Below are 25,149 nucleotides of genomic sequence, written 5' to 3'. Positions count from 1 at the left end.
CCTGCCCCAAATCATGAAAATAGCAAAGACTCATTCTCCAGAGAAATAACCATTCTCTTCTTCTCCTTCCTCCAAATTTTATCCCCACACATTTGAGGCATTTAGATCCAAAAGAGCTACCATTTGCAATGTTCTATACATAAATGAGTGCTGTAGGATCCAACATATGATCTTGTCTAAATTAACCAGGCTGATTAGACGAGCTAAAATTCAGATTTGTCCCAGTGAATAAGATGATCATTGCTTAGATTATTTTAGTACACTTTACCCTCCACATCCTTAGCTCAGGTTTCCTTTAGCTTTTAAAGCTCTGTAGCGTGAAATTCTTGCAAACAGAGTCCCAATCATGATTGTAAAAGTGACACTGACTTTGTTTGCGTTTCCATCCAACCATGAGAATTAAGCCCCCAGCACACTGGCGTCATGTGAATGGAACTTAGCATTGTTACCAACAACAATTCTAATGATATTTGCCTTTTAAATCAAAGTCCGGTGACAGTTTAAACACAGATGCTAGATTTTTCTGTGTTTGCTGCATGAGGCATGACTAATGGCGCAATAGGTTTTATGGGTCATGGCTAATGATGCGTTTGGTGTTTTACGGACTGTGATTGATGAAGCAATGAATGTCTTGTGGACCATGTTTAATGATGCCGGCGTAACTGATGAAGCAGTAGATGTAAAACGGCTCTTAATGTATTTTTAAAGGGAAGTACTTTCTGAATACTGTGTGTGTGTGTGTGTGTGTGTGTGTGTGTGTGTGTGTGTCGGAGTGAAGCCACCTTTAACAGTGTGTCATTTCATGCAGGGTGTGCATTTGTAAAGTACCAGAGCAATGCAGAGGCCCAGGCTGCCATCAACGCTCTGCATGGGAGTCGTACTTTACCAGTGAGTCCTCACAATGCACATACACACACACACACACACCGAAACACATGGTCCCACATGGACTCAAACACTGACACATTTAGATACTCCAAATCCAGTCATTTAGACACTCACCGTGGTGACTCAGCTCATAGTCACCACTTCTCTTCTCTGCTCCCCTCCTCCACACACTCAGCGTCATGTTTCCATCACTTCAGAGGACATGACTTTGACTTAAATTCATTTACCATAACGCTAACCATACCCACTACTTGTCTGATCCTAACCTTGACCTTGACCTAACCCTCGACTTCACCACTGACTCAAAAATAGCTTTCCATTTGTCCCCGGTTGCACCGCCATCTGTCCACAGTTAATTGGTCATCAGTCTGAAATGTGTCCCCCAAAGTTATACACACACACACACACACAAACACACACACACACACACACACACACACACACAAAATACATGACAATATTTTTGTAAAATGTGCTCATCTTTTATTTCTGCTGTCAGTGATTTGTGCTGCTGCTCTTCTTGTTGTTTGTTAACCTGTTTTCTGTTCTGTTCTGTGTGTTCTTAATTATTTTATTCATTTTTGCCTATATTTGATGCCAGGCAGTATATAACTGACAAGAAATGAGGGGAGACAGAGGAGGGATGACTTGCAGCAAGTCCCTGGTCGGACACTGGACCAGGGATTTTTTAAAATTAAATTGTTAGCGTCCACTTTACTGATGTTGAGATGGACGTGAAAGGCATCGGACAGATAGAGTTATGAGTGTGAACACTCTCATTTCCACCAAAGGGCGCCTCCTCCAGCTTGGTGGTGAAGTTTGCCGACTCGGAGAAGGAGCGAGGGCTCCGGCGGATGCAGCAGGTGGCCTCTCAGCTGGGAGTCATCAGTCCCATGACCCTGCACCTCGGGGCTTACAACGCCTACACACAGGCTGTGAGGAACACACACACACACATGCACACACATTTAAGCAACTTACACTCATCCTAATTAAAAGGGCTCTTAGTGTTGCTGAGATGTCTATAGCAATTTTTAATTTTTTTAGCAATCACAGAAATACAGAGCAAATAAGGCAGCGTTTTTGTCTACTGCTGGTCCGTAAAGTACAACTACAAGATTGGTGATTGTCCCAGAACAACACTGACAACATAAAAGTAAAGTGTTAGGGAGCCCTGAGATGTACTGCAGTAAAAGCTGATGTGACAGAAAGTAAAAAATATTTGACTCACAATAAGAAAAGATGCAAAATGACTCAGTGTGACATGCGTGCATTTGTAAAAGATGAGTTTAATGTAATGTGAGATGATTTTAACTGGAAAAACTGCAGTTTACAATGTTGAGTAAAGCCACATTACTGTTCTCATCATTGCTAATTGACCATTCACTGCAAATGGTTTCAGATTTGGCTCATTTACAGCTGTTCGATTTGTGATGCTTAAGGAGGCCTGACAGCATATTTACTCATGATGGATGTGTTCATTTGTAGTTTAAAAAGAAAGTTCAAATAAAACCCAAAGTAAAATTGCTCGCTGAAAGGGGACTTTTCAACATGTGCAGGTAAAACTGCACTAAAGCAGAGGCAGGATTTAATACAATCATTACCCTGACGTAACCACAGTGACTGATTATGAAGATCTTGAAGCATCTGGAAAGGTCTGCAGAGCAGAACAGAGTGAGTCAACAAGGACAGTCGGTCTGCGTTACGTTGCAGCATGCAGAGATGTGGCCTTTAAATATATTGACTTCTGATTGAGGTTCAGACTGGAGCCACTGCAATTATTTTAAACATGTTCGATTTTTATGGCTGGGTTCCGTTATTTGAGCTAATTAATAATGGAAATCTAGAAATGTCTCCATTTACGATTATAATATGGAGATTTTGAAAGTCTTCTGGTGTTTCTTTTTTTACACTCTACGCACAAAAACACAGACAGATCTCTCTAAACATACTCGGTACTATATAAACACTGAATCTCCTGACTCTATCTGTCTCCCCCTCGTCCTCCAGCTGATGCAGCAGCAGGCCCTGGTGGCGCAGTCGGCCTACCTCTCTCCTGTTGCCACGGTGGCGGCGGTTCAGATGCAGCAGCTCGCTGCCCTCAACCCCAGCAGCATCATTGCCACGCCGATCGCATCCATCACCCCTTCCTCAGGTAATGAGAGGCAGAGATGTCTGGCCCCGGCCGGCCTTGATTAGATTTCCGCTTGAAATATGAGGGCAGATGCACAAAGAGCAGTGGACCTAAGAGGACAAAATAACAAACATCTATTTTACAGGGATTTTTTCTCTTCACAGTCAGTCATGATGTTAGCTTTTTAAGATAGAGAGCGTGGTAAAATGGTGAATAAGCTGAACTAGATCGGTACTGGCAATACTAATGTTGATACCTGAGAATTTAAAAAATGTAGCAAAATTTCAGCCAATATTCCTTTTTTAAAAAAGAAAAACATATCTTTGTTAATTTGTAGGAGTTCTGATCACAAAAAAGCCTGCAATTTGCTGTTACTTATCATTGGACATACATTATATGTTCCCTCCATCTTTGAGCTGCAACACAGTTTTAGTTCCTTGTTCAGCCCATTAATATATACTATGTAATGTCATAAATAATCTCAAATCCTCATCAGGTCAACTTGAGCATGAAGACTCACACACTCCGACAAGGCAGCCAAAAAAACTCAGTATTCAATTTAGACTTGAATGAAACTTGAGATTGGTTGCTCCTGTGAACTGATGGAAGTGTGAACAGCAAATGTGCAGACACTCCTGTTTCCCTCAGAATGAATTCAGAATGAAAATCGCTTTGGTGATCCCTTAATCATCAGGTCAAAATTTTCATTGACCAAACAGATTCCCATCAGCTTCGGCTCTACTTTGTGTTTTGTGCTTATTAGCAAATGTCAGCATGTTAAACTACATCTTATGTGTGTCCTCCTAACAGAGCTGATTTTTAAAGCATTTTTAATCCTCTTTACTAATTTGCTGTGTATGTTGCCATATTGTTGCCTTCCTACAGACTTGTGTGCACATATGCATCATTGAAAACCTTCAACATGTTAATATTGTCATTGTCATAGCATATTAGCATGCTGATGTTAGCATTTAGCTCTCAGTATAGCCTCTCAGCCCGCCCATAGACTCCTAATCTTGTAAATTTGATTAACGACTTCAAAAAAATTAAATGGTTTTCTGTAAATTTGAAGGTCTATTAATGTTCTGAATGTATTCAAATGAAAAGAAATGCCTTCAACATATCTGCAGGTACCAGCACTCCACCCTCCATCGCAGCCACGCCTGTTCCTGCTCTGCCCCCACCGATTGCAGTGAACAGCTACCCCTCTGTGCCAGCCCCACCCAACGGCCAGTCAGCAACCGAAGCCCTGTACACCAACGGGGTTCATGCCTATCAAGGTACAGCATTGTGAGAAGCGAAGAATAAAATATTATAATAAAAATATTCCTCCACAGATTCACACCCTTCCTGTTTTGCTGTGCATGAGTTGCAGTCTAATTAAGAGGAAATGAAATGAAACTAAGGAACCAGATATTACCTGGAGCGTGCTGATATGCCCTAGATAGCATTTAGGACATATGTTAGTGCACATAGCAGTTGGTGATGATGTGTTTACTCTGCCACAGCTCAGAGTCCTGTCCTGGACCCCCTGCAGCAAGCTTACACAGGCATGCAGCACTATACAGGTGAGCCTCTAAGTGCAAATTGTGACATAAACAGACATTTATTTATAGAAATGTGTTGCTATGTACTATGTCTTACTGCTGCTGCTGATAATAACGAGCATCTACTATTTGTTTGTTTGTAGGAGAAAAAAAAGAAAATGTACAAAGTTCAAATCTGAAATTAGTTTGGGTTTTTTTTTGGTTTTAGTTCCTAGAAATAACCTTTCAGTCTGTTTTCCTGGAATGCAAAACAGTTTTATGTAACATAATGAAATGCAGCTACATTACCTTTGCACTCCCAGAATACCCAACACTGCATGTGTAAAGTAGAAATTCAGATCCAACGTCAAAAGATGCACATATATTAGAAAATGTAAATAACCTGCAGCTCTATAGAATGAGTCAAGCGTCGTGAAATATATGCAAAACATCTCCCAGTTTTAGCAAATCTGTAGGTGGAAATGCAGCGCTGTCAGATGTTGTTTTGAGTAAAAACTGATTAGTTTGCAGTCTCTGCCTGCCTCACCGCTGCTCTCTGCTCACCTGCTCCTCCTCTCCATCAGCCACCTACCCCGCTGCCTACGGCCTGGTGGGACAGCCATTCCCCCACCAGCCCACGCTGGTGGCCCAGCAGCCGCAGCAACCGCAACAGCTGCAGCAACGAGAAGGTAAACTCGGAGAGCACAAATGCGAGCTGGTAGTCGTATCTTGGAGAAACATTCCTGTGGTTTTGCATGTTTTAGACCATTTGACACAAATCACACTTTAATACTTTACATAGCAGATAACCCTTTATGCAAACACTGCTGCCATGTTTCAAAAAAGTTTTTAAAGCTCCAGTTATCTGTTGGTTTTCATTCATATATGATATGAAAATATATTAACAGACTAACAGAATAGTAGACTTCTAATAAAAAAAATTACATTTTTTTTATTATATATATATAATTTATCACAATGAAGATAACATCTACATTAATATTTGTCAAAACTAGCTGCAGTCAATAATTACTTCCATTGTTGACCAATCTATCCAGTATTCACTGAAAATAGTGAAATTTGCCCAGAGTCAAAGGCTACATCTTAAAATCTCCCACCCAGAGACCAAAATCCCCAAAATATTCAATTTACGGTGACACAAAACAGAGAAAAGCAGCAAATCCTCAAACTGAAGAAGCTGGAGGCAGAGTTTGTCTGTTTGTTTTTTTGCCTAAATGAACTGAATTAATTTTCTGAAGACAATCAGAGATAATCATTTCAGCTTTTGCTAAAAATGCGTTATTATCATAGCAGTTTTGTCTTAATGCAGTGCAGACTTTTCAGATCATGTGTGCTTTGACTGCATCACTAAGCAATGCTTATGCAACTCTGACAAAAATAAATGCAGACGTGATGTTCTTTCTATCGCTTTTCACAACAATCTGAAAAATGACCTTCATTCCATTTGACACTGAGCTGAAACCAATGACCGCCTGGAGGAAAAAGTACATCTTCTAACCCTGCATCACATTCAATCAAAAATGGTCAGCACAACTATAAAGTAGAAGTGAAATAAATTTAAGAAAACACGATGTTGTGGTCTGTGAAGTTCTTTCTCTCAGTTAGCCTAAGATTGTCACAAAATGTTATTTTTCCTCAAACATCTGATTTAAACACAAATGTGGAGTTGTTACAGTAACATCTGTCTTTGTATTTAAACAAAGACTCATCATTAGGCCATTAATTATTTGCTTTTTTGACCAGGAGATGGATGAGAAAATCAAAATGTCTCTCATATCTGTCTGTATGGTGAATGTGCTACTGGATCCTTTAGCCAGTTAGCTTAGCATGAAGGCAGGAAGCGTGAGGGAAACAGCATCTCCTCGGTGTGTAGAAAGACGCTGCGCAGATCACATAAATGTTTCACATGATGTTACCCGCGCTAACTGAGTATATTTGAGTGTTTCTCAATGCTGCAGTTTTCCTTGATTGACTAACTTGTCTTGCCTTGTAATGTCATCGCGGCTCTCCTCTGTTTGTGTGCAGGTCCCGAGGGCTGTAACATCTTCATCTACCACCTGCCACAGGAGTTCACCGACTCTGAGATACTGCAGATGTTTCTGCCCTTCGGAAATGTCATTTCTGCAAAGGTGTTTGTTGACCGCGCCACCAACCAGAGTAAATGCTTCGGTGAGTAACTGTTTTTTCTCATGTGAGAAAGACCCTCTAATTTTAATTTAATTTACCTTGAGCCTTTTCCCATGAATTATTCTGTCACTTCCTCCTCAGGCTTTGTGAGTTTTGACAACCCATCCAGCGCCCAGACTGCCATCCAGGCTATGAATGGCTTCCAGATCGGCATGAAGAGACTGAAGGTGCAGCTAAAGAGGCCCAAGGATGCCAACAGGCCTTACTGAAGGAGGTGAGTTATTGTATGTTGACGTATTTGAGGAGATGGGGAGGACCCAGGGAGGAATTGATAGACAGCTGGAAATGTGTCTGGGAGTTAAAGAGACAGAGTGGATGTAATTGGGAGCTCGGTGCTTAAATGGCTGTCTTTCATGTGGAACTGAAGAAGTCAATAACCCTACAGTAGATTAACTTTAATGAGGTGGCAGCACTCTGAAAATACCATCAGTTTGAAATAGATTGCATAAAATTGGCTCCATCTTTTTTTGCTCAGTGTGTAGGGGCAGCTAAAGTGAGAAGCAGATTTTAAGTCGGTTCAAATGTTCTGTCTAACCAGTGTTCTGTCGCAGGGTTGAATGCCAACTGCTGTTCGTCATTAATTTTTTGTTTTACTTTTCATTTATTGTTTTTGTGCTGTGCCATAAGCCATTTTTCCCGAAAAAAACATCACACCACTCTCAAGACCGTCCCGCGTCCATACATATAGCGTGGAGACGTGCGTCGCTATAAAACCTCCCCCCCTTCCTTCTCAATGCGTTGTAAGTTAATTGGCCTGTGTTGGTTGCTGTGGCGATATTGCCTGTGATGGTTGCCATTAGCAGTTTTTTTATTTTGGGCCGTTGCCTTGATTCACCATGCTCAACTGCATGGCGGGTTACTGTGGCGACCATGAACTGTGTTTGGTGCGTTGTGAGTTTCCTCTTATTATTTTGTCCTGGTTTTAATCCTTGCAAACACTGATCAATAACTGTCACTTTACCTCAGCATCTGTAAGCAACTGATTATCATGACATGCTGTTTTTGTTTTTTTGTTTTCATTTTAAAAGTCCTCTAAAAGCTTCAATTCTAAGAGCTAATTTTAGCCTTCTGTCCATCAAATATGGATGTATTAGGATTTTTTTTTGCTTTTAGACTTTTTAGTTTTCGATTAGTTTCCTTTTTGTTGTCTGTCATGATTATCATTCTTACACATTCCCTCTGTATAGTTGGTTGGTGTGGTAGTTCTCGGTGAGTGCGGGGTTTTCGTTTGGTTGTAACTCAATTCCAAGTGACTTTGTGCCTGAACTTTGTTTTTTTTTGTTTTTTTTTGTGAGATTGAAAATGTACTGAACGTGCCCCTGTAAGTGATTTAACAACATGACATTTGTGTATGAATGACTGTGTGTGTGTGTGTGTGTGAGAGAGAGAGAGAGAGAGAGACGGTGTGTGCATTTATGTTTGTTTGAGTGTTTCGTATTGACTATATGTGGAAAAAAAAAGTCCATGTCTAAGTCGATGTGTGTGTTTATGTTGTACCAGCTGATATACTGTACTTTAGAAGGTTTTGGGTAAAGCTGTTTGGTTCCTGTGACATGTGCTGCTGGCTGAGGAACTGCATTCCTCTGTAGGAATTCTGGGACTCCAAAAGCATAATAATCATCAAAAATACTTATGGAAATCAAATGATATATTCACTTAATATTTCTAATAACCAGAACTCAATGTGTCTTATGCACAGGATATTTGTTCACCAAATTCAATTAAATGTTTTCTAATAGTAATGTTTCAGGTCCTAAAAAAAGAATATATACAAACTTCAAATTCATTTCAAACTCTGAGCTGTTTTTTTTAAAAAATCATCTTTTCCCTCCTTATGTATCATTAAAGCAATACAATTATGTAAATATACAAAATGAAAGTTATATTGAAACATTTTGTTTGCACAGGGTGATGTTGTTTATATTGCTGCACTATGTAAATGAAATAACTCATGTCACATTGCCCTAAATTCATTCTTATACATTTTATGTAAAAATTTCATTATCCCAGATCAGAATTATAATTTATAGAAAATCAAGTGGGTTTCGGCAAAGTGTGAGAATTGTTACTTGTTAAGGGCTTTCTGATATAGTCTCTCTCAGTGTATATAGTCACATTTACTGCCCTTCTACTTGATTGGTCTTAAATTTAGATAAACTTGCCTAACGAAAAAAAAAAACATCTTATAAAGTCTGAAATTGATTGAGAGAGAAATTTTCCTGGTACCTTGCTGATGCCCTGTTTGCAGCAAAACACATCACAAACTATTTGGTGGATAATTTGAAGTCTCAGCTCTTACCTCCCTGGGAAGTTTGGTGAATGAAACGGTTCTGAATATAATTAGAATAAATGTAAAATTATCTCCAACTGTTTCCTAAAAAATTTGAGAGTTTATCCCCACCAGAATTCCTACTGTGCATGTTCTGAATTAATTTGCCTGCCAAAAGAGAAGACAAACTATTTTTTCAAGAACGTGCATACACTTGCAGCAGTATGACTGTCACTATTGGAGTTGCATGGACACTAGTTGATTACTGAGACTCCCCTGAAGCATCATTGCAAGCAGTGTGTATTGCAGACACCACTCCACTTCCACAGTCTTAAATTTATGTGTTTTATTGCTGAGATTTGGTTTAAAATGCTCTGTGCTCTTCCCCCCTCTTCCATTTCTCCTCTTCTTCTCTACCTCCAGGAAAACCTAAGAGTTCAATCAAGAAAAACCACTTGGGATGTCCCAGCCTTTTTTGGTTGTTTGACCAACCGTATAGCACAGGAGCAACACTTCACAAAGAGCAGTATCACGTGTATGCGCTTAACAAATACCACAACAACTGCAGTAATATCAGCAACAAGTACATCAACAGAATCAGCATCCGCAATATCAGAAGTGCTCCAGATTTCCTATCATTCCACAGCTGGATTCATTTATATTATGTACATACTCTATTGTCGGCAACAAGATCTACATGTTAAGAAAAAGCATATCACTGTTATTCTACTGAACAGGGTTCTACTGTATAGTGTGATTTGTGGTCTATGGAGTTAACAGAAGGCCAGTCTGCACAGTCGGAGGCAAAAGAAAATACTATTCTGTATGATTACCATCGGTAATATTGTTATGTAGAGTTAGTTTTATTATTTATAAGTAAATTAAAAACATGGGGTAATTAAACTGGAAGAGAGCTCACTGCATGTACATACTTTGGTTTTAAAAATGGAGTGAAAGGACTTCACGAGTTAACATTCTCTGCTGCCACTACTTTTCAAATCAACAAAGCGGAAGGAAGGGCTGGGAATTTTTCTATCTTGATTTTTTATGTTTAATTTATTTGGTAATCAATTTGATGAGGGGGAGGGGGACATGTGACAATTTCTTTTTTAATTTAAGAAGAAGGAAAAAAAGGAGTATTCCTGTGGTCTTCAAGACAATGAACACACTTATTATAGAGTTTTTAATTACATAAATGTACCTATGGAAGTAAAAAAAAAAAAACATAATGTTTCTTTATTTATTCTCTACAATCGCTGTTTTAAAACATATGTCTTTAAAAGAAAATAAAGTACAATTTAGAAAAAAAAAATGACCATGTGTCTGCTTAACTGTTGTCATGTGATTCACCAAAATGTGGCATCTTTCCGTTTCAGTGTGACGAATCAAATGCAAATTCAAAATGACACTTCTTTTGTTTGATTTGTTCAAACAGGCAGTGGAATAGACAAAGGTTTTTGTTCACAAATGATCGATCCAGGGGAGTTTGCTGCCCTCTATAGGCCTGAAGAAGTATTGAACAAAGTGGAAAACATCTGGCCTACTGTCAGGGCAGCATTTGAACTTGTGGATCAAACTTTACCAGCTCTTATATGAAGGAAATAATAGAAGTATTATTTTTTATTGGTGCTGCCTAAATTAATCCCCACTGGTAAATTGTGTAGAATTACAATCTTGCATATAACAGCACGAAATCACGTTTTAGTCACTGATAATCCCACGTCAGCAAGCTCCCACAATGATTTAGTGATGACGCTACATGCAGAAAAATCCAGCACAGGCATAAAGAGAGTTGGGCTGAGGCTGAGGTGAGTAACCACAGCTGAGGAGTGCAATGAGATCCTCTACCACAGGATTTTGGGTTTGGTCTGATGGGTCCAAACACGCCTCAGCCTCGATTGGCATGCCTGGATGTATGAGGGGTGATTAATGCCACACACCCATAGAATGAGGAAAAGAAATCCGTTATTGAGCCAAGTTATTGTTCTGTTAACATTGTGACTGCAGTTTGAGGAGAAAATTATCTGCACAAGACTCAACATTGCTTGAGGATCCTCTATGATCACTTGCATTGAGAAATATGAGCCAGTGGTTAGCACTGTCGCCTCTTAGCATGAGGGTTCCAGGTTCAAAACCCGTTCTGGGCTCTTCTGTATGGAGTTTGCATGTTCTCCCTGTGCCTGCGTGGGTTTTCTCCGGGTACTCCGGCTTCCTCCCACAATCCCAAAAATATGCACATTAGGTTAATTGGCTACTCTACATTGCCCCTAGGTGTGAGTGTGAGAGTGTGTGGTTGTCTGTCTTTGTGTGTTGGCCCTGCGATTGACTGGAGTCCAGTCCAGGGTGTACCCCGCCTCTCGCCCGTAGTCAGCTGGGATAGGATCCAGGCCCCCTGCGACCCTGACGGATAAGCGGTGTAGGAAATGAATGAATGAATGAATTTGGATGTGACTACGCAACAAAGTGCAGGTGAACAATTAGAGGACAGAAAGCAGAGTAATTACACAATAATGGGAAAAAAGAAGTTGTTATATATAATCAGGAACATATGGAAGCCCACGTCTACTAGCAGACACTTAGGTTACATTGTTATTTAAAGATAATGCACTTTATTTTAGTATAGTTGATCACGTCGCACGTTGATGACACCACCATCTTTCTGAACAGCTGTATGTAAAAAAGAAAAAAAAGAAAAGATAATTGTATCATAGCTGATAGTCAGCCATCACCATAACTGGCTCCATACTACAGGTTTAAATAAGCACACAAAGAAGGCCTATTGGCAATAAAGCATTAAAAGCAAATGTAAGCTGCTAAAAAAGTAAAAGGCAGCAGAATGGCCCATTTCATTTTAAAGCTACCATATCATGTGCTGTATCATCTGATTATTTTTGCTATAATTACTTTACTTAACAACAGGTTTCACTTTAGAAAGCCATTGTTTTTTCTGTGTAAATTTTTAATTTGTAGCTTGTAACTGAAGCTGTATGAGAAACGAAGGGCAACTAAGTATGTATTTAGTTTCTGCCCACTAGTGATGACCTAAGTGCTGAGAATTTATCTCCCACTCTGTCCAAACTCAGCCTCCCTCTTGTGGCACTAACCACCCCTCATACAAAGTACAGGTTTACGTCACTTTAAATAGCCTGCTACCCGCCCCGCCCCGGCTCAGTTTTAACAGACTGCCATAAAATCTACTATATACAACTTATTGAACTACCCGGCTAAACCCGCAGCAAGAGTCGCATTTAGATTAATTTGATCAGATCAGGAAAAGTTGGTCTTCGGACTAGCTACAAGCGAGAGTTTTTGGAGAGAAGGTGCGATTCATTTTTTCTCTCTCCCGAGAATGTGGCAAACCTGAGGTTAGAGACAAGGGGAAAAAGGCGGACTGCAGCTCACTGAATCATCAACAAGTTGTCTTTGATGGCGAGAACTTCATGAAATCCCCTCAGCCACAACAGGAACAGACTAAGAGCAGCAGCAGCAGCAGCAGCAGAGCCGCCGTACATTTTGAGTCTAGCTTCACTGCTTGCCTGCATACGGTGAAGAGAGGTAAGTGGACTGCACCGTTACACGACGGACGATGCATTCGTGTCAGTGAAAACTCTTAAAAAGTCTCGATGCGGGCTCCCTGCAAAGCCTCAAATCACAGACTTCTCTTCAGGCACACACGTTGGGCTTCTATTTTTAGAGAGAAACAAGAGAGTCGTCCTCCCAGGAGGATTTATGTTCAGTTTTTAACCCGGGAGATAGTTGTCAAACTTTGCGGACGCGCTCGAAACTGAAGCCCTCTCGGATTTTGAGACGTTGAAGAGACTCGCACATCAAAGTTTAGCTAGCTGTTAACAGGCCTTTGCTTGTCCTGGTGTCGGTGGTGTTTGCTTAGGAACACCGCGATAAGAGAAGGTCATTAAAACATTCGTTCCTTGCCAAGAAAGCCAAACTTAACGGGCGACTGCTTCAGAGGAAATATAAAAGTTGCTACCAAACGGTAAACGGACATTTATGTCGTTTTATTATGGATGCGTAAAGAAAGTTTTCTAACGTAAAAAGTGGAGATGTCGCAAAGTAAAGTTGGCCCTAGTTAATCTTGATCTCATGGGTGATGTGAAAAAAATCTACTACATGTGGGCCCCTCTGATAAGGAAATCGCTCGAGTTAGCAACTTGGGTGTTGGGAAACTTCTTTGAGGCTCCATCTCAAACAAGCTGCTTGTTCCGCTATGTCCGGGAGACTCCCCGTTTGCGCCATGCACTCAGCCCCTCCCTGCACGCGTACGCAAACAGCGTAGAGAGCGGCGACTGACACGAGCTGCAAAGTTTTAAACGGTACAACTCAGATTATACAACGGCTTCCTGCTTCACTTGAGACTCGGGTACGTTGACTGTCTGACTTTATTCTGGATGTTAGATGTGGGTGACTCTTTTGCGTCCTGTTGGCAGTTTGAAGTCACTCTTATTTACCTGCTTCAACCTCTCAAATCTGCCTCAAAGGACTTAACAGTAGAACATCCGACAGCCTCAGTACGCTAAACCTATTTTAAAGGGGTATTGCAGTTTTTTTAAAAAAAAAAAAAACCCCAAAACAAGTAAAGTTCAGTCCACTTGTGATCAGATCTATTTTCCCAACTCTATATTCAAATAAAGTCACTGGGAAAGATGGACACAATGTTGTTTTTTTTTACACAAAGAAAGAATTAAATTAATGGTGAATTTACAGGAAGGTTCAAATAATTAAGAAATTGTCAGCATCAGAATTTTTCAACGATTACAAGGTTTCTCCTAGCACTGCCTACACTTTCCCTGTAAAAAGTGTCAGTTTGTCACTGTGTCAGGCTGTCAGCTACTCCATGTCCAGAGTGCATCTTCCTTGCCAATACTTGGATGGAATTCATGTTTAACATTAAATTTATGAAAGAATACTGCATTTTATTGATGGTAAACTTCATCTTTTACACCTGCAATCAGTTGACCCAACATGGATGTTAGTGTGAGATGTAAACAGCCTGGGTTTGAGAATTATTATTATTATTATTATTTTGTTAACAAACAAAATATATGTTTACCTTTAGCATTACTCACCAAAACACACAGAGGCCTAACAAACAAGTTAAATGCATTTTCTTTTCCCTGGACAGAAGTGCAATGAATATGATGAAAAAAAATATATGTATGATACAACCATACACAAAGCATATAGATCAGTGAAGACACTGAGCAAACCTTTTGAGGTACTATTCACTCGGGTAGAAGAGGCAAGAGATGTTCAAGGAGTGTGAAACACTCTGCAGACAGATGGCAGTGAGTAATAACATTCCCTCTTGGACAGTTTTTAATGTGGCTGAGTAAATTGTGAAGCAAAATGTTAATTAAAGTTAAAAGTGAAGCTGAAGGCACTCTACTTGGTACTTATCCAAAAACACCACTCCTGTTCCCGGACACTAAGCCATTTGTGCCAAAAGTGGCACAGTGCACTTTGAACTTTCCAAAAAGTGCTGTGAAACTGAAATGTACAAGCACTAAAAGAGCAGGGACTGATGATACTGGATTAAATGATATAGTAATGTCAGGTTAAAAGTGTTTGCCAAAAATAAGCACAGAAGGAGGATGATACAACAATCAAACAATGCAGAAAATATTAAGGAATACATTCACAAGTACTGTTGGCTCACACATGTCGGTTTGGGATTACATAAATGGTGTTTTTTCTAATCCAAAATGTGATTCATTGAAAAGTTTACAAATGTCTGCGCTAAGCTGCAAACAGCTGCAAACTGGATGAGTCGTCAACGTTGCTTGACTAACAAAATAAAACGCAAGTTTACTTTAGCTTGCAGCAGCAGCAGCACTTGCTAAGCTGCTCGTGCCTGACCTGTTCTTCAGCCAACTGTTGGTCTCCTGAGGAAGTCATACACCAGCAGGAGCTGACACCGTGCTGTTAAACTCACCTGGCGCATATAAAAGTCTAAGGACCTCTGTTTGCTCTTAGTGTTGTAAATTTAGGAGTGTATCTTCATCTGTTGCTGCATGCAATTCATGTGAAGTGTGCAGTTCAGGAGCTACAGACTAAAAATGTGTACTTTGCATTTAAGAAAGTGGGAGAGCTCCTTTTTTTTAGCCCCAAGGCTGGTTTCCAGTTCTGCTTGTTGGTCAGAAGAACCTTCTGTCTGTTCATGCAAATCCCATAATTTACCCCAGGATTGAATACAAAATGTACATTCGTTAACAAGTTATGACACAATCCACAGAAAACCCATTCTGCTGTCTCTTTGAATAATAAAAGATTTATTAGACTTAGATGTGTTTGTTTCAGTGGCCGTTTTATAGAGCAAAAAACAGGAGTTTATGATGGATTTCTGACTTGATCAGTGACAAATCCGCACAGTGATTAACTTTTAAAGAAGAAATTATAGTTGATGTTAGACTGGTTGATGTTTCACAAGACGAGGTGATTTGTTTTAAAAATTGCAATGGAGTTCCTGTTAAATGGAAACTCATCTGTTAACAAGGGCTGAGTTACTGTGCATTCATAGTAAGCTTATAATGGGTTAAAGTCCACACACACACACACAGGGTCCTTGTTAAGGGATCTGTCTGGAAATGTGTGACCACCTGAATTTCCTTCATAAATCATTTGCTTCAGAAAGATGCTCATACTTAAAGTTATAGTTCCCCCCTTTATAATCAAAAATAAATATTTGTCCTCTTAGCTGTTTCAATTCAGCAACACACACCAAAACAATCTAGATGAATAAACAGAGCCACAAGTCAGAGGAAACAAATGTACTTTTGATTTTGAGGTGAGCTGTCCCTTTAAACACAAATAAGGTGCAGCAGTGATATGAGGTGATGTGTTGATTGAAATCTGCTGCTCTGATGCTGTTAAAGTCCACAGGTGATTGAATGTTCTGTGGCAGCTGCCAGCGATTGCAGCAGCAGTTCCTGTAGCTGTTTCTACACTCTAAGGAAAAAAAAAAAAGCAGCAAAAACTTGCCCCAATGCTGCTTCGTTTCAGTAGTCGGCTAAAGACCGAAAACCAAGCTAGAAATCCTGTTGCAGTTACAGACTCTGCATGAGGGAAATATCAGCCTACTATCACGTCAACAAAAAGCGTCTACTCTCTTGCTGCCAGCTCTGTTAGGTTGCACTTAGGTACTGCAGTGCTTTAAGCTAAATGATAAACGCAGCTGGACTTGGTTATATGTCTGTGAAGACGTTTCGCCTCTGATCGAAGACGCTTCATCAGTTCGTGCTCATCAAGACTAACCTAGTCTACATGCTGAGATAGTTACTTCCATTTGTTACTGAGATACTTCAGTCAGGACCAAAGTGGTGGACTGACACACATTACCCTCCCCAGAGACAAATTCCTGAAGAATTAAAAGACTTAAGCCTCAGGACCACAAACCACAAACGTTGATGCTTTTTGTTCTTTTGTAGGCTCTGCCACTGTATTAGTGTCTTCACTGGCCTTTTTTAAAAAGCCAGTCAGGCGGAAAAAGGCAGCAGTTTGCAGCACATCCGCCGTCATTTCCTGGGTATGAAAAATCAGATTTTAAAATAGCGCTACTGATTGATAAAGCTCTCAGTGACAAAATATGTCTGTAATGTGCTGCTGCTGCGTTATGAATCGTCCAGACCTCTCAGGTTGTCTGGCACACGTAGTCTAAACACAACTGTAAGGCATCGGTGTTGTGTGCGACTGTCCCTGCATGTCAGGTTGGGAGTATATTCAGCCCCCTCTCCCCCCCAAAAAATTACAAATATAGAGATCAGTTACAGCGCATCATGTTTTCTTACCATTTTATTTGTTGAGAGTCTGAATTTTGAGTGTGAATATGGATCCACTACACAGTGTCCTCCATTTCTACCAAATTCCACAAGGGAGAAAAAAGAAGTAATGTGGGGTAATGTGAATAATACCAGTCCCACAATGCAGTGCTTTGTGCATTTTTACAGGTGTGGAAATTACAGTTGAATGACTCTATATCTGGCAGTGATAATGATGCAAAATGATGATCATTTATAAGTATCCAACCTCTCAGTTTACTGCTCACTGTTGAGTAAACTGTAGAGTGTCCATTACATGGAGAGTAGAGAAAGGATGAACAAGCGGGTGATTTCCAACACACGCCATGTATCTGAGTAAATATGTCATCCAGCTGCAGAAAATAGTTTGTTTTTCAAAGACAGGAAATAAATGCCAAACTGATGTCCAGGTTAGAACTCCAGATGGATTCCTGTGGGTTTTCTGATTGTGTATTGTATGCAGCATAATGAAATCCTCCCTTCTTCAATGCCCTTCATCTGGAAAAGGAAGTACCCAGAAACTGCACCTGTTATAGATGCCCAGTGAGATTAATAAGCCCCAGTCAATACTCATTCCTCTCAGGCCTCTATGTTTCCACTGTTTCCTGTCACAGCTGAGTGACTTGCAAAATTTATCCAATGGGAAATCTGAAGCAGGGAAATACTTTGCTTAATACCTCTTAATTTCATTCCACATTACAAAAAACCCACACAAATTCTTTTCTCCGCGTGTTTCGTCTTTAGGATGTTGTCTCGGCTGAGTGAGCTGATATGGGCAGACTGGATTTGGTTTCCTGAAGGCCACGGCTGGGCTGACCTGAAGGACCACGATGGCAAAGTGTTCCCCAAACCAGCGGACCTCTGGGCTTCTGTACCCATGGCTGTCTGCTTCCTGGTTGCTAGACAGATATTCGAGAGGTGAGTCTTGTCACGGTGTCATTTGCCTGTTAATCTACTTCTCTCCCTGTCGTGATTTGCATGTTTATTTCTGACAAATTCATGCATTGATGCATAAACAGTGGATTCCACCGAGTGTGTTTTTCTGTCTCCAGAACGGTTGCGATTCCTCTTGCCTCCATGCTGGGTGTGAGCGACAAGAAGCGCGTTTGTGCTCCTCCAAATCCTATCCTGGAGGCTTATTTTTGCAGCACATCGAAGCATCCCACACAGGTAATCATCCTGCATACTTAAGGAAACTAGCACTGCTTCATACATGCGGTGTGTCCTTTGGCAATAGCACAACTCTAGAATTCAGAGATGTCACTGTTTAAGGACGAGAATGATTAAAGTATCAAATGTCTTCTTTGGTGACCAGCCAACTGCTATCATTTCTTGACTGTAAACATTAAACACAGCACCGACTTTTATTTTCTTGTCCTGCTTTTGTTCTCAGAGCTCCGTAGAGACTTTAAGTAAACAGACTGGCTGCTCAGTGCGACAGGTCCAGAGGTGGTTCAGGCAGCGGAGAAACCAGGACCGACCAAGCAAGCTCAAAAAATTTCGGGAAGCAAGGTAGCCAAACATTTTGAGCCGCACATCAAATTCTGCCTGTTTTCTGTCTTTCATTGTAATCTGTCTTTTCTGATAGTGTAAAGTGGATGTAAAAGTTTATTTTTTTCACTGGCTTTGCAATTTTATTTTTATTTATTTATTTTCATGATGTGTTTAAACTGAAAATTGAACAAGACCACCAACATTAAATCACAGGAAAACAGGATTTTGACAGTTTCTTACTTTTGTAATTTCATGTTCCAAGGGGATTTTGCGGAGTTCAGTGTTCCAGATTGTTTAAAGCAGTGTTATCCTAGCTAAGGCTCACAAGTTAGGTTTTAGGAGTCGTGAGATGATGAACACAGCAAACTCATATCAATTTTCTGTCTTTGCTGAAATCTTTGCATTTTTCTTGTGAAGCACCAGTCATCTGAAAGCAACTGGCAGCAACCCAGTCTGCGGTGTGAAACAGAAACAGTGAAGCACTGAATGTGCTGCTGTAAAGCCTTTGGTACTAGCTGCTACTAAAGAACATTAAAAATGATTTATATGAACTGTTTAAGGTGTTCTCTGATGGTGTTTCATCATTGCTGCATTGGCTTTCAGCCGTGATACACCAGCAAAGCATTTCTCAAAAGCTGTTGCGTGACAATCCAGGTGGTTAGAGGGAATATACTGTACCTTCCAGCAGAAATGGGCTGCAAAGTGTAAAACACAGTGAAGGTAATGCAGGTGTTTCCCGTTCCTTTGTCCAGGTGTCATTTCCTTGTGATTTGAAGTAACCGACCTAAAAAGTAAATTAGTTAAACCCAGTTCCACAGGTTGCTGCTTTTCAGGCTGGGATATCCTGCGCCAGCGTGAGCACAGTGGTCTTGTTACTCTTCTCAGTTTTCACATCTGTGCCCCTTGAACCTGAACGCTTCGTGCTATGATTTGACCGCTGTTTGTGGGATGTTATTTTCGTGGCTGTCTGAAACGAGATTTCTGAGACTGCTGTGCGTTCTCTTACAGTTGGAGATTTACCTTTTACCTTCTTGCTTTCTTTGCTGGCCTGGCAGTCCTTGTTGACGTGAGTACTCTGTGAGAACCTGGTTTTGGGTCTTGTACTGTTGTTGTATTTTTGTGGAATGTAAGCATGAAATGGTCGTAACTGGAAACTTATATATTGATTTCCTGACTTGTTCGGGAGGATAAAGCAGGATCTGTTTGCGACATGTTACACACAATACAGGAAATTGAATGTTGATATTGTGAACATAAGTGGACACGCTGTCGAATGTCAATCAAACATTGTTTTCCCACTTTGTTCTTACTTGGTGTTTGTGCGTAAGAGTGCTTGTGGTGTCATGTTGGACACTTAAACTGTCATTAATATTGAATATCTATCTCACCTCAGAAACCATGGTTGTATAATATGACGCTGGTGTGGGAAGACTTCCCAAAAATGGTACGTCAGCACTGATGAAGTATTTTCTTTTTAGGTCATACTTTGGACTGTTTAGTTTGCCCAAAGTATGAAAAAGTGAAAAAACAAACCTCTCTTTCTTTATTTGTTTTCGTAAATCACTAATGTGGAAATTAGTTGCTAACACATTATTCTAATAGCTTTTTCCTCTTTCTTTCTTTCTTTTCTTCCAGCCACTGTTGCCTTCGCAGTACTGGTACTACATTATCGAATTGGGCTTCTACATCTCGCTGCTTTTTAGTGTAGCATCGGATGTCAAACGCAAGGTAAGCGATCGGCTTGACTTTGTTGGCTCAGCACAGTGAAACCCCTCGGAAACCTTCCATCAAGAGCTCACTGAGCGTGTAGGATCATGATAGTGAACTGTTGTGATGGGAGTGTATTTTGAGGTTAGGACATTGATTGCCCCATTAAGATGTTCAGACTTTTATATGCGTTGCATTGAGTGGAGCTGTCAGCATTCTGAATGCTCTTAAAGATAATGTCGAATACAACTCGTCTCTTCTGCTTTGCCAGTTTTGGTGAAGTCAGTGTGAAACTGAACTGTCTGACCAGTCGTGGATGTTGCACATCGACATGCCCTGTGAGTTAATGTGTGACTGGACCTCTTGGGTCCGTGTTGACCATGTTGGTCTGAATGTTGTTATGAAAGATGGCAGGTTTTCAAGCCTGTCAGCAAATAATGAGGTCACGGTGCCAGTTCTCGCTTTGTAACTCCAGCTCATAAGCCATAACAACAGTTTTTTGGGGTTTTCTTGCCCCAGAGGTCCTCTGTGTTGAAATCAACCTCTAATGAGAGGAATTACAGTATTTAGTAACTTCTTAAGTTCCTGTTTTCCCCTGTATATGGATTTTGTTCTCTTTTTATAGCAGTAACTCCATATAATCTGTTATGTGTGGAGAGTTAATCATTTGTAAAATCTGACACGCACTGCCGATTAGTGACCAATCTTTACAGCTTGATCAATAAGTGACCAAATGGTAGTGGTTTTTGTTTTGTTTGTTTGTTTGTTTTTTCTTCACCATCTTTTTTATCTCTTATGTCCACTGCAGGATTTCAAAGAGCAGATAATTCACCACGTAGCCACCCTTGCCCTCATCAGTTTCTCCTGGCTGGTCAACTACATCAGGGCAGGAACTTTGATCATGTTGGTGCACGATGCCTCCGACTATTTAATGGAGGTATGAAAATGTGCTTAAAAGGTATAAAAGGGGGAGTTTCAACGATTAAAAATGGGTTTAAATGTGTTTTTATTTGACGCATATTAGTAACATCGCCAAATATTTTCATTTTTATTTAGCTTTTTGAGCAAAGAAAGAAGGAAAAGAGAAAAACTCCATACACCCAGAACAGGGAGTTTTATTACAGTCACACAGAATTATACATCAGTAAAGCAACAAATGTGCAGCCCGTCCTCCTGGCTTCATGACACCTAACATTGCACTGTAGCCCTCACACAGTTCTGTGTCTGCCCTCTTGAGGACAAGACATGAAAAGGTTACACTGTGATCTCTCTGTCTTTCATTCCAGTCAGCCAAAATGTTCAACTACGCAGGTTGGAGGAAAACCTGCAACTTCATCTTCACCGTGTTTGCTGCAGTTTTCATCATCACCCGCCTCGTAATCCTTCCCTTCTGGTAAAAACAACAACGGGAAAAAAAACTATTACTCTAAGTGTAACGAGTTGCTGATATTGCTGTATGCTGGGAACATTTGAGAAATCAACAGTAGATGTTTTTATTTTTTTTTAGCAGCCTTCCTTTACGAGACCATACATGCAGTTTTAAAAACGCCTGAAAACCCAGAATTTAAGCTAAGCTCACGTATCAAAAGAGGAGAAGATATGATTAAGGCTTATGGAAACTAATTTTTCATGCAGACATTGACATTATTCATTTATGTATTGTGACCCTTTCAAAAAGCTGGAATGAAATGTTATGATATATCTGCTCAGTCTTAATCCTGCAGTATTCCCTGTTGAAAACACACATTGATTTATTTTGTAAAAATTTCAATTCGCTCTCAGTTTGCTTAAAACTTGAGCAACAATGTAATGGACATGTGACAACAGGCACATTGTGTAGCCCCTCTCAATGGGCTTTTGATGGCAGCTGTAGGTGTCTCTGACTGCACTCTCTGTTCTGCCTTTGTCCTCTCGTCCAGGATCATACATGCGACGTGGGTGTACCCTCAGACCATCTACCCCACCTTCTTCGGCTTCTACTTCTTCAACGGGCTAATGTTTGTGCTGCAGGCCCTGCACATCTTCTGGGCCGGGCTCATCTTGCGTATGGTCATCAAATTCCTGCCAGGCAACGTATGAATCCTCACTTTTAGTTTTACTCCCCATCAACCACACAAAACTTTCAGCTCAAACCAGCAGCTATACAGGTTTGTCTTTTTTTTTTTTTTATTAACCTGACAGGACATCGTTGAGGACGAGCGGAGCGACAAAGAGGAGACGGAGTCGGAAGATGAAGGAGACGGCCACGAGCAGAGGGTAAAACCTAAGAACGGCCACATGCGGAACGGCCACACTCCCCTCAACAACAACCACAGAAAGACGGACTGATTGGACTGTAAAAGCTGGAGACAAGGCTGCGCGAGGAGTGACGACGGGCCCTCACACGTGGCCCTCACCTGAAAGCCAAAGATCGGGAGCGAAATAAGTTGGAAGGGGCAGCAGGCACCACACACACACACACACACACACACACACACACACACAGATATATGTATAGCCTCCTTTCTGAAGCCGTGGTTGCCCGGTGTGGATAATTTTACTTTTCTGTGGAGGACGACTGCAGTGGAGAAGCACAATGATCTGCTTAGCACCTAATCAGCCGTTTGTCCTCCTTACTGACACACACACACACACACACACACACACACACACACACACACACACACACCCCATCTCCTCTTTTCTCTCCTCTCTCGTCTCTTTTGCTACATGCCCACATTTTGTACTGTTGACCAAGCTGCCACGTGTCAGATCTGCCTGCTTGCAGCTTTATGTTTTGGTAATAGAAGTGTTTTCGAGTGATGCTTGAAGAAGCCTGTCGGTTAAAACTCTTCCAAGTATTGCTGCCCTTAAACATGAATGATTTTTTTTTTCTTCCTCTAAATAACCACACTGAAGTCAGGGACGTTGTGAGGAGCATTAAGTGAATGCGCCGATGTCTCTCTGGACCATAAGTTGATTTAAGTCCATTTTCATTTAAGTCCACAATATCAGAGAATAATAAAGTTATGCAAGTTAGTTGCTGCAGCTGCCACTTTCTCACTTTGGTTCTTGCCAATGATTTTGCTAAAATCCATTTGTTCCAGTAATGTCTAAAACAATAGTTGGAGGTAAATAATATTTTTAACAGCCTGAAAGAGTGTGAGAAGATTCTTCATCTGCCACATGTACTGAAATGTGCCTTTTGTTGACATTTGTCTGAAATGCTTTGCATTTTGGGAAGTAGAGCACACAGAGAACATTTTTAAATGTTTCTTTTGTTTGGAATTAATATCCTTTTTTAGTTTTAGATTTTATTTTGCTTTACGTTTTATTAGTTTTCAGTCCAGTCGACAGTTTAAATTTGGGAGCAATTTGTCTCAGTGTAACCCAAACCAATCAATAACTGTTGATGAATTCTTGACGGAGTGGATGGACGAGTCAGTAGCATTTCCATACAGTGTTGTTTTTCCTATCCATCCAAAGATGCACTTTATGGTTCCCTCTATGGATCAGCATTGACTAAATATATAGCAAACTTTGTAATGGTGTTTGATTTCAGTTCAAACTTGACTTCTTTTTAATTTAGAGTATTTGGGAGTACAGTTCCAGTTTTTTTTTTCATATTTATTCGAATTATTACCTACCCGAAATCTTCCTCTTTGTCAGCGTTTTGGTTCATTTTCAATAAAAAAAAAAGAGTAAAGTTTAATGAACTCTTTAAGTAAAGAGGTAAAAAATGAAACACCAAAGTATGGTTTACATTTTGTACTACCATAGCATTTGCAAGTGCCTTCATCTTTCTATGTGTTAATTATTTAAAATAATAATGATCATTTCTGTCCCTTTGTCTTTGTCTTTCTGCTGTTTTTGTGCCTCAGCACATGCAATGGTCAGTTCACTGTGGAGCTCTGGGCCTTTAACTCTCCTCAGCTCAGACGACTAATCGCCTGCAGCTCATTCTGAAGAGCTTTGCTTTGACAAAGTGTTTTTACTCTGCATCACGTGTTGCTGAGATGTAAAATCACAATGACAACGATGATAAAGATAAGTGTGGATAACCCTTCTGTGTCCCTCGTGGTTTCTTCTTTTAATTACAATCTCAAAATGACACTTTGACACTTAACAAAATACTAAATGGCAACTATTTGAATGATCAATTAATTAATCTCAGCCTCTCAACTGCAAGGATTCTCAGCTTTGGCATCTCTTCCTTCCAGTTTCCTGAAGTCTCAGACTCTTTGTTTATTGACATTGCATATTGTTCAACAATACTGAAATAACACAATAAAAGTTTGATTTTTTCATGTAAACTCTGCAGGATTTTTTCATCTTTCAGCCACATCTTGCCTCGTTCATCAGCTATTAAAAAGAAAAAAAAAACACTAATGTTTGCTGGTTTTAAATACTTTTCAATTCCCCTTGATGCTTTGAGCACAAGTAAAGTTTTGTGCTTCGGTGGGTGTGTAAACAACCTAATAGCACAGCCATAATTCAGAAGCTGAGAAATGTGCCTCTCAGTGGTGATGATACCAGCCTCAGAGATATTCTGTCTGTGCAGAAGTAGAGCAAATCCGGTCTGGCATGAGCACCATCCATCAGCTGGCGGTTCCACTGGTGTAGAGTGGACCTGAAGGCACCGTGGGGCCAGTACAATATCAGATGGCACAGAGGGGTGGTGACACACCGAGCAGCACCTGGCTGGCACACTCACGGGATGCAGACTTCTGTCAGCAATACCTCAAATGTGTGTGTTACTTGCAATGCGAAAGAGCTGGTCTTCATTTGTTTGACGAAGGAAGAAACCAGTTTCTTCCTTCGTCCTCTGCCACTTTCCCCTTCAGTATTTTGACTGCAGCCTGAAAGGCCTCCTTGGTTAATTGCATATGGAGTGGGATCACTTTACCTCCATGCCCCTGCACTTCAGGTCTCCACACTACTGTTCTTGTCACTGGCAGCCTCACTGTAACCATCTCCATTTTAAAGCAGCAGGGTCAATTTCCACCCTGCTCTCGCATCTGGCTCCACAATTTAATTGCTAATGCATCTCCTGTTTCTCCTGCTCCAGCGTCTGGGTTTTCCTCTCCACGCCACCCCCCACCCCCACCCCCTTCTGTATCCAGTCTTACTCCT

The 25,149-nt window shown here is 40.6% G+C and overlaps 2 protein-coding genes across 5 annotated transcripts in view; both read left to right on the top strand.

The window, feature by feature from the left end:
* The window catches only part of celf3a (cugbp, Elav-like family member 3a), a 42,560-nt gene extending 31,511 nt beyond the window's left edge, over positions 1-11,049 (top strand). For all 3 annotated transcript variants that reach the window (XM_046418533.1, XM_046418534.1, XM_046418532.1), the window contains 9 exons: positions 809-888; positions 1,680-1,823; positions 2,899-3,043; positions 4,153-4,302; positions 4,531-4,590; positions 5,133-5,237; positions 6,595-6,738; positions 6,838-6,970; positions 9,449-11,049. In XM_046418533.1, coding sequence (XP_046274489.1) covers positions 809-888; positions 1,680-1,823; positions 2,899-3,043; positions 4,153-4,302; positions 4,531-4,590; positions 5,133-5,237; positions 6,595-6,738; positions 6,838-6,965 — 956 coding nt within the window. In that variant the 3' untranslated portion in view covers positions 6,966-6,970; positions 9,449-11,049. The remainder of the gene's footprint in view (positions 1-808; positions 889-1,679; positions 1,824-2,898; positions 3,044-4,152; positions 4,303-4,530; positions 4,591-5,132; positions 5,238-6,594; positions 6,739-6,837; positions 6,971-9,448) is intronic.
* A 1,131-nt stretch (positions 11,050-12,180) lies between these two features.
* Positions 12,181-24,079, top strand: cers2a (ceramide synthase 2a). 2 transcript variants are annotated; one of them, XM_046417338.1, is made up of 11 exons: positions 12,181-12,580; positions 17,581-17,754; positions 17,889-18,006; positions 18,230-18,348; positions 19,339-19,396; positions 19,724-19,774; positions 19,966-20,058; positions 20,846-20,974; positions 21,324-21,430; positions 21,957-22,110; positions 22,219-24,079. In XM_046417338.1, exons 2-11 carry the CDS (start codon positions 17,582-17,584, stop codon positions 22,363-22,365), a joined length of 1,149 nt encoding a protein of 382 aa, XP_046273294.1. In that variant the 5' UTR covers positions 12,181-12,580; position 17,581; the 3' UTR covers positions 22,366-24,079. The 2 variants fall into 2 exon arrangements, with proteins under 2 accessions (XP_046273294.1, XP_046273295.1); XM_046417339.1 differs by lacking the exon at positions 12,181-12,580 and adding an exon at positions 12,613-13,403.
* Positions 24,080-25,149: the final 1,070 nt, after the last annotated feature.

Source organism: Scatophagus argus, chromosome 17 (assembly GCF_020382885.2).
Source record: "Scatophagus argus isolate fScaArg1 chromosome 17, fScaArg1.pri, whole genome shotgun sequence".
NCBI lineage: Eukaryota > Metazoa > Chordata > Actinopteri > Scatophagidae > Scatophagus > Scatophagus argus.
The sequence above is the reverse complement of the archived record's forward strand: the minus strand, read 5'-3'. Positions and strand labels throughout refer to the sequence as shown.

Excerpts from the sequence above, each read along its gene's own strand:
- cers2a (XM_046417338.1), top strand. The coding sequence starts at position 17,582 with ATGTTGTCTCGGCTGAGTGAGCTGATATGGGCAGACTGGATTTGGTTT. Across the intron at positions 20,975-21,323 it reads CCTCCGACTATTTAATGGAG|TCAGCCAAAATGTTCAACTA; the intron begins GTATGAAAATGT and ends CTTTCATTCCAG. Across the intron at positions 21,431-21,956 it reads CTCGTAATCCTTCCCTTCTG|GATCATACATGCGACGTGGG; the intron begins GTAAAAACAACA and ends CCTCTCGTCCAG.